We start from the raw sequence: 16,003 nt of genomic DNA, 5'->3' as shown, positions 1-16,003 counted from the left end.
AAACTGTGAGCCATCTGCTCATTATTCAGATTACTTCATGGAAACCCAGAGTAATGGAGCAGCCACAAAGGGTGGTTGGAGGTCTTAATCTCCTATGCCCTGTTCATAGAAATGACAAATTTACCACACACCTGCACAGTGTGTGTAGCAGACCAGCCGGTCATGCCAAACACTTTGAATTTTATTAATTCCAGCTCAAATATGACTGGGATTTGTATTCAGAAATAACCTATAAAATATTCCACAAGAGTCCAACTGTCAGTGGCAACAAAACTGAATTACTGCAGCTGAGGGACATGCACAGGAATAAAAATTTGGCCACTTTTGGAGGGTCACGTGCTGTGCTTCCCTGCGGCTCTGGGGCCAGGGTCAGAGAAGCTGACTCTCCACCCGTGGCTAGAGGAGGTGGCTCTCTCTCTCTGCATTCCCGGGGCTGGAGAAGCTGTAAACTTGATTCAAAGTTTATTCTCTTGGTTCTCATCTACAGTGTAATAACCTTATTTGTGTGCTGTGTCAGGAGACAAAGCTACTGTTACGGTCTCAGTCCCAGTATTTATATACTAATACACAGCATTCCTCTCTATCTCAGTGTCTGCATATTTAAAAAATGGGATCTTTATACTTCTTCACAGCCGTGTATTGTACATTTAAATATTTTGATTTCTCTGCAGACTTGGATTTATTTTCCGACTCTCTTGGGTGTTTGAGAACCATCCCCATGCTACTAGTGCTGATGATTCTGGGCCTCAGTGCCCTTATTGGTAAGTCTGGGCTCTCTTGCTATTTCATTAAGCTTCCTTCAAAGCAACAGTGTAAGAAGATCTTTGTGTGGATGAGAAGTGTTTTATTTATTTAGATGGAATATTTGGGTTGCAGAGTCAAAGGTGTTAACATACCCAGTCACTGTCCAACACAGTTGAACAAGGTTTGGCATACAGAGACTCCAGCCTGCTTAATACCATGGCAATCATACCATTAAACATCATTTTAATCTTGCATTAAAGATACCAAAAATAAGGAAAAAACAGGTAAAGCATTTGAAATGTAAACTGTTAAGTATCTTAACATCCCTTGTTCCCTTTTCCTTTAGCTGGAGGGAATTTTTCAGAGGAAAAAAATACTTATTCAGCGGTCGCTTAGATGACATCAAGGATGGTAATTATGGTCCTTTATGGGAAAAAGAGTTAGCTGATATGGGCTGGCGCTGTTGCTGTTATTGATTAAGTCCAATCCAAGAAGACGAAACAAGACATAAGACACACACAAAGGGGAAAGAAAAGAATAGCAAAAATAGAAAATGTAGTTTCTTCTCTGGGGTTGACTCACGTGCAGTCTCATTGCTGGAGAAAAACAGGCACAGAACATGGCCATATAAGCCACTCTGAAATCTGTCACACTAATATCAGCGTCAGGCTCTTTAGGAAAGTGGTTCTCAACCAGGGGTACGCATACCCTTGGGGATACACAGAGGTCTTCCAAGGGGTACATCAACTTATCTAGATATTTACCTAGTTTTACAACAGGCAACATAAAAAGCTCTGGCAAAAATCAGTAGAAACTAAAATTTCATACAGACAATGACTTGTTTATACTGCTCTATACACTATACATTGAAATGTAAGTACAATATTTGTATTCCAATTGATTTATTTTATAATTATATGGTAAAAATGAGACAGTAAACTTTTTCAGTAATACTGTATTGTGACACTTTTTTGTATTTTTGTGTTCGATTTCGAAAGCAAGTAGTTTTAAGTGAGGTGAAACTTGGGAGTACTCAAGACAAAACAAACTCCTGAAAGGGGTATAGTAGTCTGGAAAGGCTGAGAGCCACTGGTTTAGGGCATAGCTTTTAGCTCTTCTTTCTGCTCAGAGGCTTACAGCGGTGTCCCTAAACATACAAAGTTGGTTGGCTAAGCCAGACTCTTATTAGACAGAAGAAAAAAGGAGGAAGAGAGAGAGAAAGGAAAAGAGAAGAAATAAGGCAGAGAAGAAAAAGGCCACACTGAGGCGGAAACAAGTTTCACAACCCAGTTGGTGTTTGGGATTCAGCTGAAACGGGTAGAAGTGGCCATGTCATCTGGCTCCTTCTCCATGGTCTGGTCTGGTCAGGACATCTCTCAGATTAGGATGACAAAGGCCCAGTGTCCCAGGAGATGGTGAGGGTGCCAGCCATGATGGTGGAGCTCACTCTAGTACCAATTTTTCTCCCACAAAGTCTTTTTCTTAAAGAACTCCAAAAGGGAGTGATAACTGGAATACTCCGTCCTCTCATTCTTTTGTCCATTAATTAGGCCTAATTTCCAACATGCCAATTTTGATTAATTAATTTTCAGTCTCATTCTGTTCTTGTTTACCAGGCATGATCTTACCACAGTCCTTGAGTTGTCTCATTAGGCCTTTTTGTTTGTACTAATTCAGTCTGTCTCCCTTTTGCACCTTTTCCTATCAACATTTCCTGTTACAGGTTAGAGTGACTTCTTATGGACTTTCACTCCCTGTTAACAGTTGAGCTCACAGTTGGGGTAAATTTGTAGGCCCAATTATCACAACAGGAGTTTGATAGATTTTACCTCTCTGGCATCCCCTTGAGGTGAGGGGAGCACCTCTCTCACCCCTGAAGATTCTTCTCGGCACAGCAGCTTGACTGTGGTTCCAGACTTGGGGTATATATCCTCTTTGGGAGTCTGCTCCCATCCAGGGAGAGATGGGGGGGGGGGGGGGGGTTAAAGTAGGCCAAAAGAAAAGAAAATACCTCCACTGCCAACAAAAAGGTCAGCTCCCCTCAGTCTCACAAAGACTCCTTATCCCTTGTGTGTCCAAGCACCTAACGCTGAGTCCCAGGACTCCAAAAATAATAGCTGCTCCCTCAGAGGCCTCAGACAGCTGTTTACCCAGTAAACAGGCCGCATTTCCTGGGGCCAAAGAGCTTTATGCATTACCTCTGTTTGCTCATGAATGCTGCCCAGCCTGAGCTAGGGTCTATGTTTGGATACTTGGAAGTTACTTGCACTCAGAGAGAAACCAGCAGACAGGAACACAGAGAGATGCAAACACAGACAGACTAGGTTGATTCTCTACTCTAAGACCAGACAGAACTGGCTGAACTATCCCATAATTGTCTAGCTCTGTTAGCTACAGTAAGCGAGGCAGGAAACAAAATACACAACATATTCCTCCTCCCTTAATGAAAACATCCATTTAGCAGAACAATAATTAAACAAGAGAATGAGGGTAGACTGCCTCGTTTCCCAGCTAAATCCCAAGGATTATTCTGCCCTCTAAATGTGGGTTTGTCCTAGCTAAAGATTCAACTAATGAGGAGGCCTTCTCTCTCTAGGTGGATTACGGCAAGCTTCTGGTGTTATTGCACCGGAGGGTGTTATTGGTGCGGGTCTAACAATGGGCTCAGGACTCATAACTCAGACAGGTGAGGGTGCTGTATCTGCTGTAAAGGTGGGTGGAGGTGAGGAGTCAGAGGAGGGTGACTCTTGACCTGAGGATATCTCACCTGCAATGGTGAGGTCAGGCAGTTCAATTGGAGATGTGTCCTTGGGACCTGTATGACTTGGCAACAACTGATCTACATGTCATCGCCAGGTGGGATCATTTGCAGTCTGGACAGTGTAGGAAACAGCTCCTGTCTGGCTGATGACTCTAGCAGGGACCCATTTAACTCCAGAACCATAGTTTCAAGCAAGAACAGGCTGTCTGCGGCTAAAGGTTCGGTCTTTTGCTCTGTGTGCATGTCTGATGACGTGGCTGTGCTGTTGACATTGCACAACTTGTCGTGCTTTGGAGGGTTTCAACAGATTAAAGCAAGTGCACAGCAGTCGTCCCATCATTAGAAAGGCAGGAAACGCTTTGGTCGTAGGATAGTAAGAAGGTTTCTGTTTTTGAATGGACAAATGTCCATGTGCAGGTTTTAAAGCTTATTTCATTGTCTGCACAATCCTTTCTGCTAATCTATTGGTGGATGGATGGTACAGTGCTGAAGTGGTGTGATGTATCCCATTTGCTTTAATAAAATTTTCAAACTCCTGAGAGACAAACTGCAGTCTGTTGTCACTCACAAGTTGTTGGCAGACAGAAACAACTAAAGACTTTACATAGTCTCTGAATAGTACTTTCAGCAGTAGTGGATGGCATTACAAAGATTTCTGGCCTTTTAGAGTGAGCATCGACCACAACCAAGAGCATGCTTCCTTCAAATGGGCTGGCAAAATCAATGTGAATACCTTGCCATGGATTTTCAGGCTAGTCGTATGGGTGTAGGGGCGCCATCTGTGGTGTGTTCCTCACACTCGAACATGAAGTACAAGCTCTTGCCTTCTCTTCAATGGTACTGTCCAGGCCAGGCCAGCAAAAGTAGCTTCCTGCAATTTCTTTCATGCGCACTATTCCACAGTGACCTGAAAGTAGCTGTTCTAACACCTGCGATCTCAGTAGTGGTGGAATAATGATACGCATCTTCTACAACAAGCAACCAGAATGGATTGATAAGTCCATCCTCCTGGACATGTAGGGTTGAAGGTCGGGTGAGACTTGAGAGTCCTGTAGAATTGTTCCTTGCATCACTAAGTCCATAACTTGGGACAGTACTGGCTCAACACTGCTTACTTGAGTAGCAGTGATGGGTGTGTTCTCTACCTGTTCAATATAGAAGATTTCTTTCGGGTCAATATCTTGATGTTTAACTGGTAAAGGCAGTCTTGAGAGATCATCTGTGTTGCAGTGCAGAGTCTATCTCTGATTTTTGATCTCGTGTGTGCAGAAAGCAACAATGCCCATTGTTGCATACAACTAGCAGCCAGTGGTGGAAAAGACTGTGCATGGTCCAAAAATTGATGTTAGAAGGCAATGGTTGTTGAGAAGTGTGAACTTCCATCCAAACAGGTCCAGATGAAATTTCCAAATTCCGAAAATGATTCCCAGTGCTTCATGTTCGATTTGGGTATAGTTAGTTTCTGCCTTGCTTAAGGTGCATGATGCAAAAGCAATGGGTCTCTCCTCTCCAGAAGGCATAATGTGTGACATGACCTCTCCCATGCCATAAAGGGAGGCATCGCAGACCAATTGTAGAGGTTAGCACGGATCAAAATGTGTCAAAACCTCTGAATTTAGCAATGCACATTTAACCTTAAATGCAACATCACAGGCTTCAATCCATTTCCAGACCTTGTTCTGGAAAAGGAGTTCATGTAGTTGTTTTAGTAGTGTTGCTAACTGTGGAATAAACTTTCCATAATAGTTCAATAGCCCTAAAAAAGAGTGAAGTTGGCTTACATTTTGAGGAGGTGGAGCTTCCACAATAACCTTGACTTTTGCAGGAGCCTTATGAAGGCCAGTAGCACCAATGATATGTCCCAAATATTTAACAGAGGGCTGGAAGAATTCACATTTGTCTCTGCAGACTCGTAGGCCATATTCTTGCAGTCCTTACAAGGAAGCATCCAACTTCTTAAGGTGATCCTCCTCATTCTTGTCAGTGACCAGGGTGTTGTCAAGATAGCACTGGACTCCTGGCAAGCCACGCAAGATCTGGTCCATAGCCCTCTGAAACAAGGCTGGAGCAGACATTATTCCAAAAGGCAAGTGACAGTATTGGTACATTCCTTTATGCATCAGGATAGTCAACAGCTCTTGGGACGTGTCATCGACGTGCATCTGTAAATACATCTGACACAGATCAATTTTGCTGAATTTTTGTCCACCAGCCAAGAGAGCAAAGAGGTCATCGACGTTGGGAAGAGGGTATTGCTCTGCACACAACACTGGGTTACCAGTAACCTTAAAATCCCCACAAATCCAAATGGAGCCATTGTTCTTCAATATTGGAACTATTGGTGTTGCCCATTGGCTGTGGATAACTGGTCCTAGGACTCCATTTCTGAGCAGTCGCTCTGGGTCTGCTTCAACTTTTGGCCTGATGGCATATGACACAGTTCTGGCTTTCAGACATTTTGGTTTACTGTCAGGCTTAATGTTCAATTTCACAGTCATTCCTTTCATACTTCCCAGGTCCTCTTCAAAAACAGAAGAATTTCTTTAATACAGTGGCCAGACCTGTTTTTCCCTTAGCCATTATGTGCACTTCTGCCCAATTCAGCCGGATCTTCTTAAGCCATGACCTTCCAACTGAGGCTGAGTAATTGGCTTCCACCACAAACAGTGGCAATTGAGCAGTCTGTCTATTGAGCTCCACTTTAACATCCATAGTATCCAACATAGGTGCAGCTTCTCCAGTGTATGTCTTTAGAACAAGTTTTCTTGGCTTAAGCAGACCAGACAGAACTGGCTGAGCTGTCCTATAATAGTCTAGCCCTGTTAGCTACAGCAAGCTAGGCAGGACACAAAATACACAACAGAATCCTCCTTTTTAAGGACCCGATCTTTGTCAGGATTGATGATTCTTATGGCACATTGGGGTTAATTAAGCCCAGAGAAACTCTTAAACTTTTTTTGACTGCAGCGGAGAGTTGCCCCCACCCCACCCCACCCCAGGGGAGATAATAGTTACCATCTCAGGGCATTGCCTCACCATTCCTACAAAACCTAATTATGTGCATGGAAATGTTTCCTGGAGAATTTCAGAGTATGGGGTTACCCTAAAAACTGCCAGTTAGGGGTGGTGGTCCTCCCTATTGGAATTTCCAGGGAAAGCAGCCTGCCTTGCCTTGAAAAGACACAGATACAGCCCTCCGATCAAGATAGGATACACAAACTGTGAAACTTTGAAAACAGATACAAACTTTATTCAGAAGTGAGTGGTTACATTAATAGAAAGAGATATAAATGTATTATTGTTATATTTGTTTCTATTCTTAACACTATATAATGTAAAGCACGAAGGATTCCTTCTCTAAGAATCAGGCAGCACAGACAATACTGAAGAGGTTTATTCACGATACCGGGAAGTCTGATAAATCAGCTTCAACTTAATGGTGTTACGGTGGTCAATTATATACCCTTTCTTATTGATTACATAGTACGTTTTAAATTCTTTATCTATTCACTTACAAATACAGACATTGTCCTATCCAGAGAGAACAACAGTGATAATGGTCATTACATACATTCAGAGACACTTTAATCACTCTACTTACATCAAGGATGCTAGGGCTACACTCAGAGTGGGGGTAGGCTGGAGGAAGAAAGGTGGCAGATGAGACAGAAATTCTAAAAGCAAATGTGCTGTTCTCATTGGAATTAGAATCACTGAGAGGACATCTGGCTTCCTGAGCCATCGGATGTTTACACTAGCCATTGTCCTTGAGGCTCAGGTATGCTCGTTAGCCATCTAAATGAGTTTCAACCTACAACTTGTTAGCTGAAAACAACCTCAAGTCTTACAAAAACTTAACTTATAATACTTAACACTATAATACTTCTCATGTTTATGAGATAACAATTATACTGACAATCCTATTATATTGACTATAACTTCTAACATTTCATGAGTGCTGATCAGGCAATCATGCAATGGGTGGGGAGTGTGACCTATCCTTACCTAGGGTAGACTACCTGAAAATGCCAATGTCAGGGCCGGCTGCAAAAGGAGATGAGATTCTCCCAGCACTGGTGGGTGACACTGAAATCAGACTTCCCACCAGCCACAAACAGTGCTTCTGATTCCCCACACTGGTTATCCAATGTCACACCACCCATGCAAAATTAATGCAGAAAGCTGTGCCCATAGACACTACTGAATGCATCGCAGGAAGTTTCCATATTTGGTTTTGTATTATTACAGCTTTTAACAGGTTTGAGGGTTTTATAAAAGATCATTCACATGATACATTTTTACCATTTCTGGCCTTAGCAACCAATTAATTACAAGAGTCAACATCGGCATTAATATTCATATCAAATTAGTACAAGTGTGTGCTTACAATCATTTTTGTCATGCCATGCCTTCAATAAAGATAGTTTGTCATTGGGGCAGTTTGTTTAATACCCTTTCGGATTTTTGAACACCTAACCAGTTGCCTTTATTTTACCACAGTATTCTTTGTAGTATAGGCTTTTAGTTTAATTACATTCTTGGGTTTTAGATATTTCAGGGTTAACCTGTGCCTTTCATTCACAGGATAAAGTATTTCCCTCTTTTCCTCCCTTCCCTGGAGGTTTGAAACCTGGGCTCTCTGGCTTAATAGAATCCACTGGCTGGCTAGGTGTGTCTCCTTTGCTAACAGCTCTGGGTCTGGGGAAATTTTTCCACCCCCGTCAGTCAGATAAACTACAGTAAACCACACTACTACCTTGCTTAGTAGTTTTCAAATTTTCATTTATGGCCAATTTTAAGGCTGGACTCATTCTCACTAGCATCTCGTAAACAGGGTTCTGATGTTCTTCCATGACCAGTCTCTGACTCCACATGGCATCGGATGTACCCGAGTCCACTAAGAGATTACAAGATATATCTAAAGCATTTAGAGGTGAAAGTTTCTCTGCCACTCCCTGCATTCCCAAGAAACCAACTGCACAGCTGTCCTACTCCATACATCCGGCTGTCCAATCTTTCCTCTGAGCTGACACACTATTTGTTCACTTACAGAGTTAGCAGCATGGAGACAGTTATGTTCCAACATCACTGTCTTCCCAATATACTGACCAAGCACAGCCACTTGGTGACTGGACTGTTTAAGCTTCCTAATAATTTCCACTCTATCTGGAACCTTTTCCAAGGTATCCACACTGGATCTCTCTAAAACAAAGTCAGGGAATCCATCTACATTTGAAAAGCTATTTTCAACTGTCATTACCAAATTCACCATTCATTTTCTTATCCTAAACATTCTTTTCCTAAAACTTATTACTGTTTAATCATGACAGAATGCCTAGACACTGGTACCACTTTTTGTTTTGTTTAATTTAATTAATTAATTTTCTTATTCTCCATTTTCAAACCCCTTTTGAGGTTTTTCTGCAAACCTTTCCACCTGATCATTCTTTTTAATGGATTCAGACAACTGAGAAAGAAATCTTTGGCTACAGAAGAATGAGCTTGGTTCAACAGTAAATGGACTATAAATAAACTACTTCAGACAATGGCTCCCTTGGTTCCAGAGATCACTCTTGCAGGAGGTGGGAATAGGGTGCTCCCAGTGAAGAGCACCTGGGTCTAGAGGTCAGGATGCTTTCATGCCTTGCCTCTTTTGGAGCTCAAAAGGAAGACATATCTGTTTGCACAGCCCTTCAACAAAGCCAGCGAGTTCTGGAAAGCAAGTCCTCCTCCTCCAAGAGATCTTTTTCCAAACATAAAAAAGACCTATGGAATGCTATCCATCACTACGTGAAGCAGAGTCTGGTTCATGACTTTGAATTCTTTTAGCTTTACTTTGGTTCACGAACGATCCTTAATGTAAAATCTCTTCATGTAATTTTTCAGGTACTTCTGAGAGTCAGACTGGATGCTATGGTAACGTAAACAACGTTGATACCACTGGGGCTTCCTGTGCAACTGCATCACCAGAAGGCTTAAGCTACTGTGGTGAGTATAAGGCTACCGTTTTGTTGCTGTATTTCAGCACAGAGTCATCACAATGATCCATAGTACTTTACACCTTCAAATTACTTTAACAATATGAATTGATTAAACCTCATAACATTCCCATTGGCTAAGTGCTATTGTCTTTTCACAGAAGAGGAAACTAAAGCTATGTCTGTACCACAGCCTATGTCAGCAAAACTTATGTTGTTCAGGGGTGTGAAATATTCCACACACCTGAGTGACATAAGTTACACTGACATAAGCGCTCATGTGCACAGCGCTATGTCAACAGGACAGTTTTTCCCACCAACATAGCTTCTGCCACTCGTGGAGGTGTTTTTAATGCCAATGGGAGAACTCTCTCCTGTTGGCATAGAGCATCTTCACCAGATGTGCTGCAGTGGTGGAGCTGTGTTGGTACAACTGCACTGTTGCAGGGCTGTGTGTATAAACGTACCCTGAGACAGGGAGAGGAGGACTTAATAAACCCTTGGTGTTACTCCACTCGCTTCAGTGGAGTTACTCTAGGAAGGATTTTAGCTCACAAAGGTAATAGCCAATGTTTACACAAGCGGCTTCTACCATGTCAGGTGCCCAACTTGAGACATTTAGAGTCTGATATCCAGAAGTGTTCACAAAGCACTGCTAGTTAAAGTTATTAAGAGCTGTGAGTACTCAGACCTTCTGAAAACCAGGTCCAATGCATCTTTGATTGAAGCACCCAAAATTAACAATCACTTATTAAAATTTGGCTAAGTGACTTTCCCAAGGCTACACAAAAAGTCAGTGAGAGGGCTGGGATTGTACTGATGAATTCCTGAGCCCAGCCTCTTGTTTAGTTCTCATTATTTTACACCCGCTATGTGCACATCAGATCACCAGTTTATCTGATATTGTTGGTAAAAATGAAAGGAGCTCCCTATCCTTTTACTTTATAGTTAAACTTGGACTTAATGCCAAACCCTCCCTTGCTGAGTAGGACTGAGATTCCCTCCTAAAGCAGGATGAAATGGTGCCGATACTCCAAAAGAAACTCAGAGGAAAGTGTAAATATTGGGAACTACTGTCTAAAATTGCAGCCGCCCACCCATCCTGTCAGATAAATCTTCTGTGTCTGTCCCTAAGAATCCCACTGTTCCTTCTATTTTGAATCCCCCTCCCCCAGCTTTGAAGCTCCATATTACAGTTCTATTTTTCTGGCCATAGAGGGGTAGATGTGACTCCTCTCAACATCAGTCTTGTATCAAGGGTAACAGGTTGCTGTTGATTTCTCTTCGGCAGCTGAGCATGCCTCCCCTCCGCTCCCCACCAAACCCATTCACCTTCATTCTGGGGCCTACAGATATAGGAATTAAACCCAGCTCTTCCATATAATAAAAGGACCTAGTTTTTTTTCCCTTGACATATTGTTCAAATTCATTATGCGAAAGGCACTATGCACATCGCTCTCACAAGAACTATCAGATGGCAGAACAGAGCTCTTTGTTTTTGAAATCTCTTGTTGGTGTTAAAATTATTTTTAAAAAACACCTTTGCTTGTACATTTACTCCAGGAGTCTCTGCTTCACAAAAGATTGCTGAGAAGGATTTAACAAATATGAACACATATAAAACCATCATTAAGAGTGCTGGCCAAAAAAAATGTGTGGATCCAGCTGTGATCGCTGCTATCATCTCTCGAGAGTCGCATGCTGGAACTATCCTATCGAATGGCTGGGGTGATTATGGTTACGGATTTGGTTTGATGCAGGTCAGTAATTATCAATAAGCTAAGAATAATTGTATAGCCAAATGTTTCAGCAGCAAGCCAGCTGCATTTCTCAATAGTGTAGCTCAGACTAAGATTGGTAATTGGCACACTCCTACCAAATGAACTATTGCTGAGGCAGCAGGGCATTGCACTGGCATGTGTCAGATCTGGGATTACAGAGGCTGTTTCTTGTGCTGCAGTGTGAACATCCATTAATTTCAGGGAGTTCATGGGATTCCCAGAAGAGGCTGAACATTTTACCTTTCTGTCCAGAAATTCCATTTCTTGTTTTTACTATTTACTCATTTAGAAAGTATTAACAGGTTTACAAATTCTTGCCATGGAAATATCAGATACAGACCAATAATCATTACAATACTGAGCTTTTGTTTAAAAGATATTATGCAGCAATGCAGTCATCTGATCTTGGAATCTCTGATTGTATATATTGAACAGACCAGGCATGTCTGTCACATTGTAATAGTCAATAAAAATTTGACAGGAGTGCTGTTTTTGTTGCAGGTGAATGTATTTATTCTGAGTATTGAATAATGGATTACTAAATAGCTAAGTATCTATTTGTCCTCTGTCTATTTTGCTGGAGACATTATTGATGCACTAATTTTCCCATTACAGATTCCCATATTTTCTGAACCATTCCCTGAATATTTTTTTTCTTGAGCTTGCTTTTTTCAAGAGAAGGCTCTTCTTAACAGCTGTCCCCTGAATAGTGCTTTACCTGCATTCCAGAAGACCTCTTTTTTATATTGTCCATATCACTTATTTGAAAGTATTGAACAATGTCCTCTTTAATTGCTGCAACTCGATCTTTGTCTTGGAGAGGCAAGCTGTTCATTTTCCAAAAAAGTGACATTTGTGAGCCAACCCAACTGGAGGCTGCATAGCCCCATGTAAGGTGTGTGGGCTGTAGATATGGTGGGCTGGGGTGCATGGTGTGTGGGGAGGGTAGGAGCCTGCCCCTGAGGGGGTGACATGGAGGGCAATCAGGTCCTGTTCTCAAGGATATGACACGGGGGATTGCATCCTATCTACAGGCATGGAAAATCTGGCAGGGTGCAGGTGAGAGGAAATCTGCCCTGCATTCACCCAACAGAGTGGCTCTTGTCCTATGGGGGTAGGCCTGGCTCCCTGCTCTGGCTCTTTGGCACACACAGGCAAGGCGATACCCCATCTCCTTCTCAGCCCTGGTGCTGCTATGTGCCTGCTGTGAGCTGGACAGTGGGATCTTAAATACAATGAGCCGACCGGCCGGATGAAGCCCCCGGCCACCAGTTACCCATCCCTGAGATCCTTGCTCAAAAGTGGTCAGGTCATGGCCTCGGTGACCCACTCAGTTCCATGGCCTGTGAGCCCAACTATCAAATATAACTTCCAATGGTGCATGATCTGACCGGAGAATGGTGCCAATTTCTGCAGATTTGAGCTGCTTCATTAAGTATTTAGAGATTAACCTGGAATTTATCTATAGCTGAGGAGGGTGTGAATAAAACATGTCATCTCTTTCCCCCAGGTGCAGTTCTCTCCAGCAATCTGAGAGGTTGAATTGTTGGCACACAAGTCAATGCCATAGTGAAGAGCAAAAATTGATTAATTTATCAAACAAAATTTGAGAAATCAAATCATGTAGCAAATGTTGAGGGAAGAACTGCACAAATACATTATATTTTAGAGAAGTAATGTTCTTTCTGGCTCTTCTAGGTTGATCGACGCTACCATACAATCGTTGGACAATGGAATAGCGAGGAACATCTTCTTCAAGGGACAGGCATCCTTGTTAGTATGATTCAGGGAATCCAGAAAAAGTTCCCCAGTTGGACAATGGACCAACAGCTGAAAGGTACGGTAAAGACTGTGTTCAGTACAGGAGCTAACAGAAACTCTAGGACAAAAATCCTATTAAAACCTCCTTGTGTTACTGACATTTTAGAATAATAAGCATTTAAAAGAATCTTACATAATTTTTCATCATTGATGCTGTTGTACGTCCACTCTTTGATTTCCTATTCCTTAAATCATGAAACTAGATTAGTCAGTTTCATATAGTTTGTCCCATTCTTTAGCCAAATGTTGTGTGCTGGGTTTCCAGCACTGCCTGGGGAATATTTATAAATCCCCCCCAAAATCTAGCTAATAGTGACAGTGGAGCCTCTACTACTTGACTATTAGTGAAATCTTCATGCCTCTGAAGTCAGTGGCAGTTTTCCAGTTTATATGAGTGAGTCGAGATGTTGACCATATATCTTTGTAGGTGGTGTGGACGGGAGGTGGGTTTTTGGGAACTGGACTGATCATTGCAAAATTGTGCGGTACAACATGTAGCAGAGATTAAGAGGGGAGAAGAATGAACTGCAAGGTCATATTTTAACTTTGTCCTATGCAGTCATTTTCAGGGCTGAATGAAAACAAAGAAGGTAAATTGGGTCTTATATTCTGTTAATAATAGGCTTGTTTCAAAGATTGAAAGCTTCTGTTTGAATGTTGTTAGCTAAAAGCATACTGAAGGTTCACCAACCTACGGATTCCCTCTGATTTTGGGTGGATTCAGGAATTTATACAATCTGTTCACACAGCCTTAATTAAGTCTGCTATACTGTAATAACGTGATTCATCCACTACCAATTTTTTTAAACAAACACTTGATAAAAACAAGGCAGATTTGTTTGTTTTTCTTTTAAGTCTATATTAGCTATTTTGGTGTTTTGTTCCAGGTGGGATTTCTGCCTACAATGCAGGACTAGGAAACGTCCAGACCTATCAATACATGGATGTTGGCACAACCCACAATGACTATGCCAACGATGTTGTTGCACGTGCTAAGTATTATAAGAGAAACGGATACTGAATCAGGGAATTCTCTCCTTTTCAGATACATTGTGGTTCTTACGATAATCAGTCTGATGTTCAGGAGAAATACTGTATATTTGGGGGAGAATAAGCTGGACCCTGCAAAACCTTACTGATGCAAAGAGCCCCATTTGAGTTTTCAGTCTCAGATACCAAATTTTTAAATTCTGCAATCAGTAAAACATTGATTCTATGGTAACGTCAAAATAAATTTGGTCTCAATCTTATCAAAAGGTATAATGATGAGAGTGTTAATCACATCTTCCCCCATCTGATTATTTCTGAATTACTAAAGCTGCTCTGTCTAGCTATTGTTAGTCTTCTGCCTTCCAAATTTTAAATATATGCATATTTCAATAACTGCCATTGTCTTAAGAAATAAAAAATAATTTTTTCAAGGAAGGAAGTTTTTATTTTCAATCTTTGTGATTTAGTTTGACAATTTATTTTTTCACTGCAGCAGGACACAGCTCTGTCAATTTATTGTACATGCGGATTTTATCTGCATGTACTTTTATTTTTCATAGAAATGCCTAGAGCCTGGGATGAATGTTTTCAATCAAACAGAAATATTCAAGTGGAAATTGAATACAAAATATTAGTAGGAAATGAAGCCAGACTCAAATAACCATCACCTTTTCAGTTGCCAAGTTAGCAAAGGTTATATAAGGACAATAATACACTGAAAGCAGATAACAAACTTAAAAGGGAATTGAATCAAAGAAAATTGCACTACATGAGATTATGGCTTCCTCTCTGCTACCAAAGGCCTTTACACTTCATGAAATGAAGTGATAACCTACTTGAGAAATCTTTAGTCCTATCCAGTACAGTTTGTTTTATACTCTTTTGACTTCAAGATCTGCAGCTGAACACTTTTTCTGGAATGCATTTGGAATCCACTAGGTCCCAATGTTCAGGGGAGTGACAGGATAAGGAGCACTTTTGAAAATCTGGTCAATTCATTTAGGAGCGTAAGGGCCTGAATCAATGTCCATTGACGTCCGTGGAAAGATGACTCTACTACCAACAGCAAAGAAATAATTCATGTTGGCCTACCAACCCTCATCAATCTCACTGTCATGATAGACAACTCATAGGATTCTACATTCCTGAAAACCCAGGTAATCTTTCTGGGCTTCATGAACATATTTTATACAAATAATCTAAAAGATAACATTACTGATCATTATTCAATTCCTAATACAGCTTGTACAATCTGTTATATTCCATCTGTCCAATCACACATGATAATTTCTCATACCCTTAGCCTCCATTGTCAAAACTTTCATTTAAAGATAAACATGAGCATTTGTGTCTATATTCTGATTACCAGAAGCATATGTAATGATGTTTCCTAGTGGTCTTGTAAGAAATGCCTGACAAAAATCCATTTTTCTTTATCCTGATCACCAAGCCATCTTCATCAGTGTATTTACCATGAGTAGAAATATCAAATGGCTTAATATTTTCAGTAGCGTCCTCTTATTTTCATGTAAAGATTCTTGCAAATAACAGTCTGCAACAGACTCATCCTGTAAGTATTTCAGATCACAGATGTAACACAGGTTTGTTTGGCCCTAAAGAAAAGTGTCCAATTCTAGCTGTATCATCAACATTTTACATAATATAACATGACAACACAACAATGACAACATCGCTCACAATGTGCTAGCTACTGATGCTAAACCGTTGATTGGATCTTGTATTTAACTGTGACGCTCTTATTCCCTTTCCAGACCTGAGGAAGAGCTCTGTGTGGCACAAAGCTTGTCTCTCTCATTAGGAGAAGTTGGTACAATAAAAGACACGACTTCACCCACCTTGTTTTTTTAATATCCTGGGGCTGACATGGCTACCACAACACTGCATACCTAATCTAACATAACCGTTAC

At 41.2% G+C, this 16,003-nt stretch overlaps 1 protein-coding gene across 5 annotated transcripts in view; it reads left to right on the top strand.

Moving 5' to 3' along the window:
• LOC137160958 (lysozyme G-like) overlaps positions 1-14,510 on the top strand; it is a 29,542-nt gene extending 15,032 nt beyond the window's left edge. For 4 of the 5 annotated variants that reach the window (XM_067559943.1, XM_067559940.1, XM_067559942.1 and 1 more), the window contains exons 2-6: positions 672-761; positions 9,392-9,493; positions 11,047-11,243; positions 12,963-13,101; positions 13,973-14,510. In XM_067559943.1, coding sequence (XP_067416044.1) covers positions 719-761; positions 9,392-9,493; positions 11,047-11,243; positions 12,963-13,101; positions 13,973-14,106 — 615 coding nt within the window. In that variant the 5' untranslated portion in view covers positions 672-718 and the 3' untranslated portion in view covers positions 14,107-14,510. Of the gene's footprint in view, positions 1-671; positions 762-1,090; positions 1,156-9,391; positions 9,494-11,046; positions 11,244-12,962; positions 13,102-13,972 lie in introns of all 5 variants that reach the window. The other variant, XM_067559939.1, reaches the window with a different exon arrangement.
• The last annotated feature ends 1,493 nt before the right edge of the window (positions 14,511-16,003 follow it).

The sequence above is a fragment of the Emydura macquarii genome, unplaced genomic scaffold (genome assembly GCF_026122565.2).
Source record: "Emydura macquarii macquarii isolate MOO-44397 ecotype Brisbane River unplaced genomic scaffold, CSIRO-AGI_Emac_v2 contig_2207, whole genome shotgun sequence".
NCBI lineage: Eukaryota > Metazoa > Chordata > Testudines > Chelidae > Emydura > Emydura macquarii.
The sequence above is the reverse complement of the archived record's forward strand: the minus strand, read 5'-3'. Positions and strand labels throughout refer to the sequence as shown.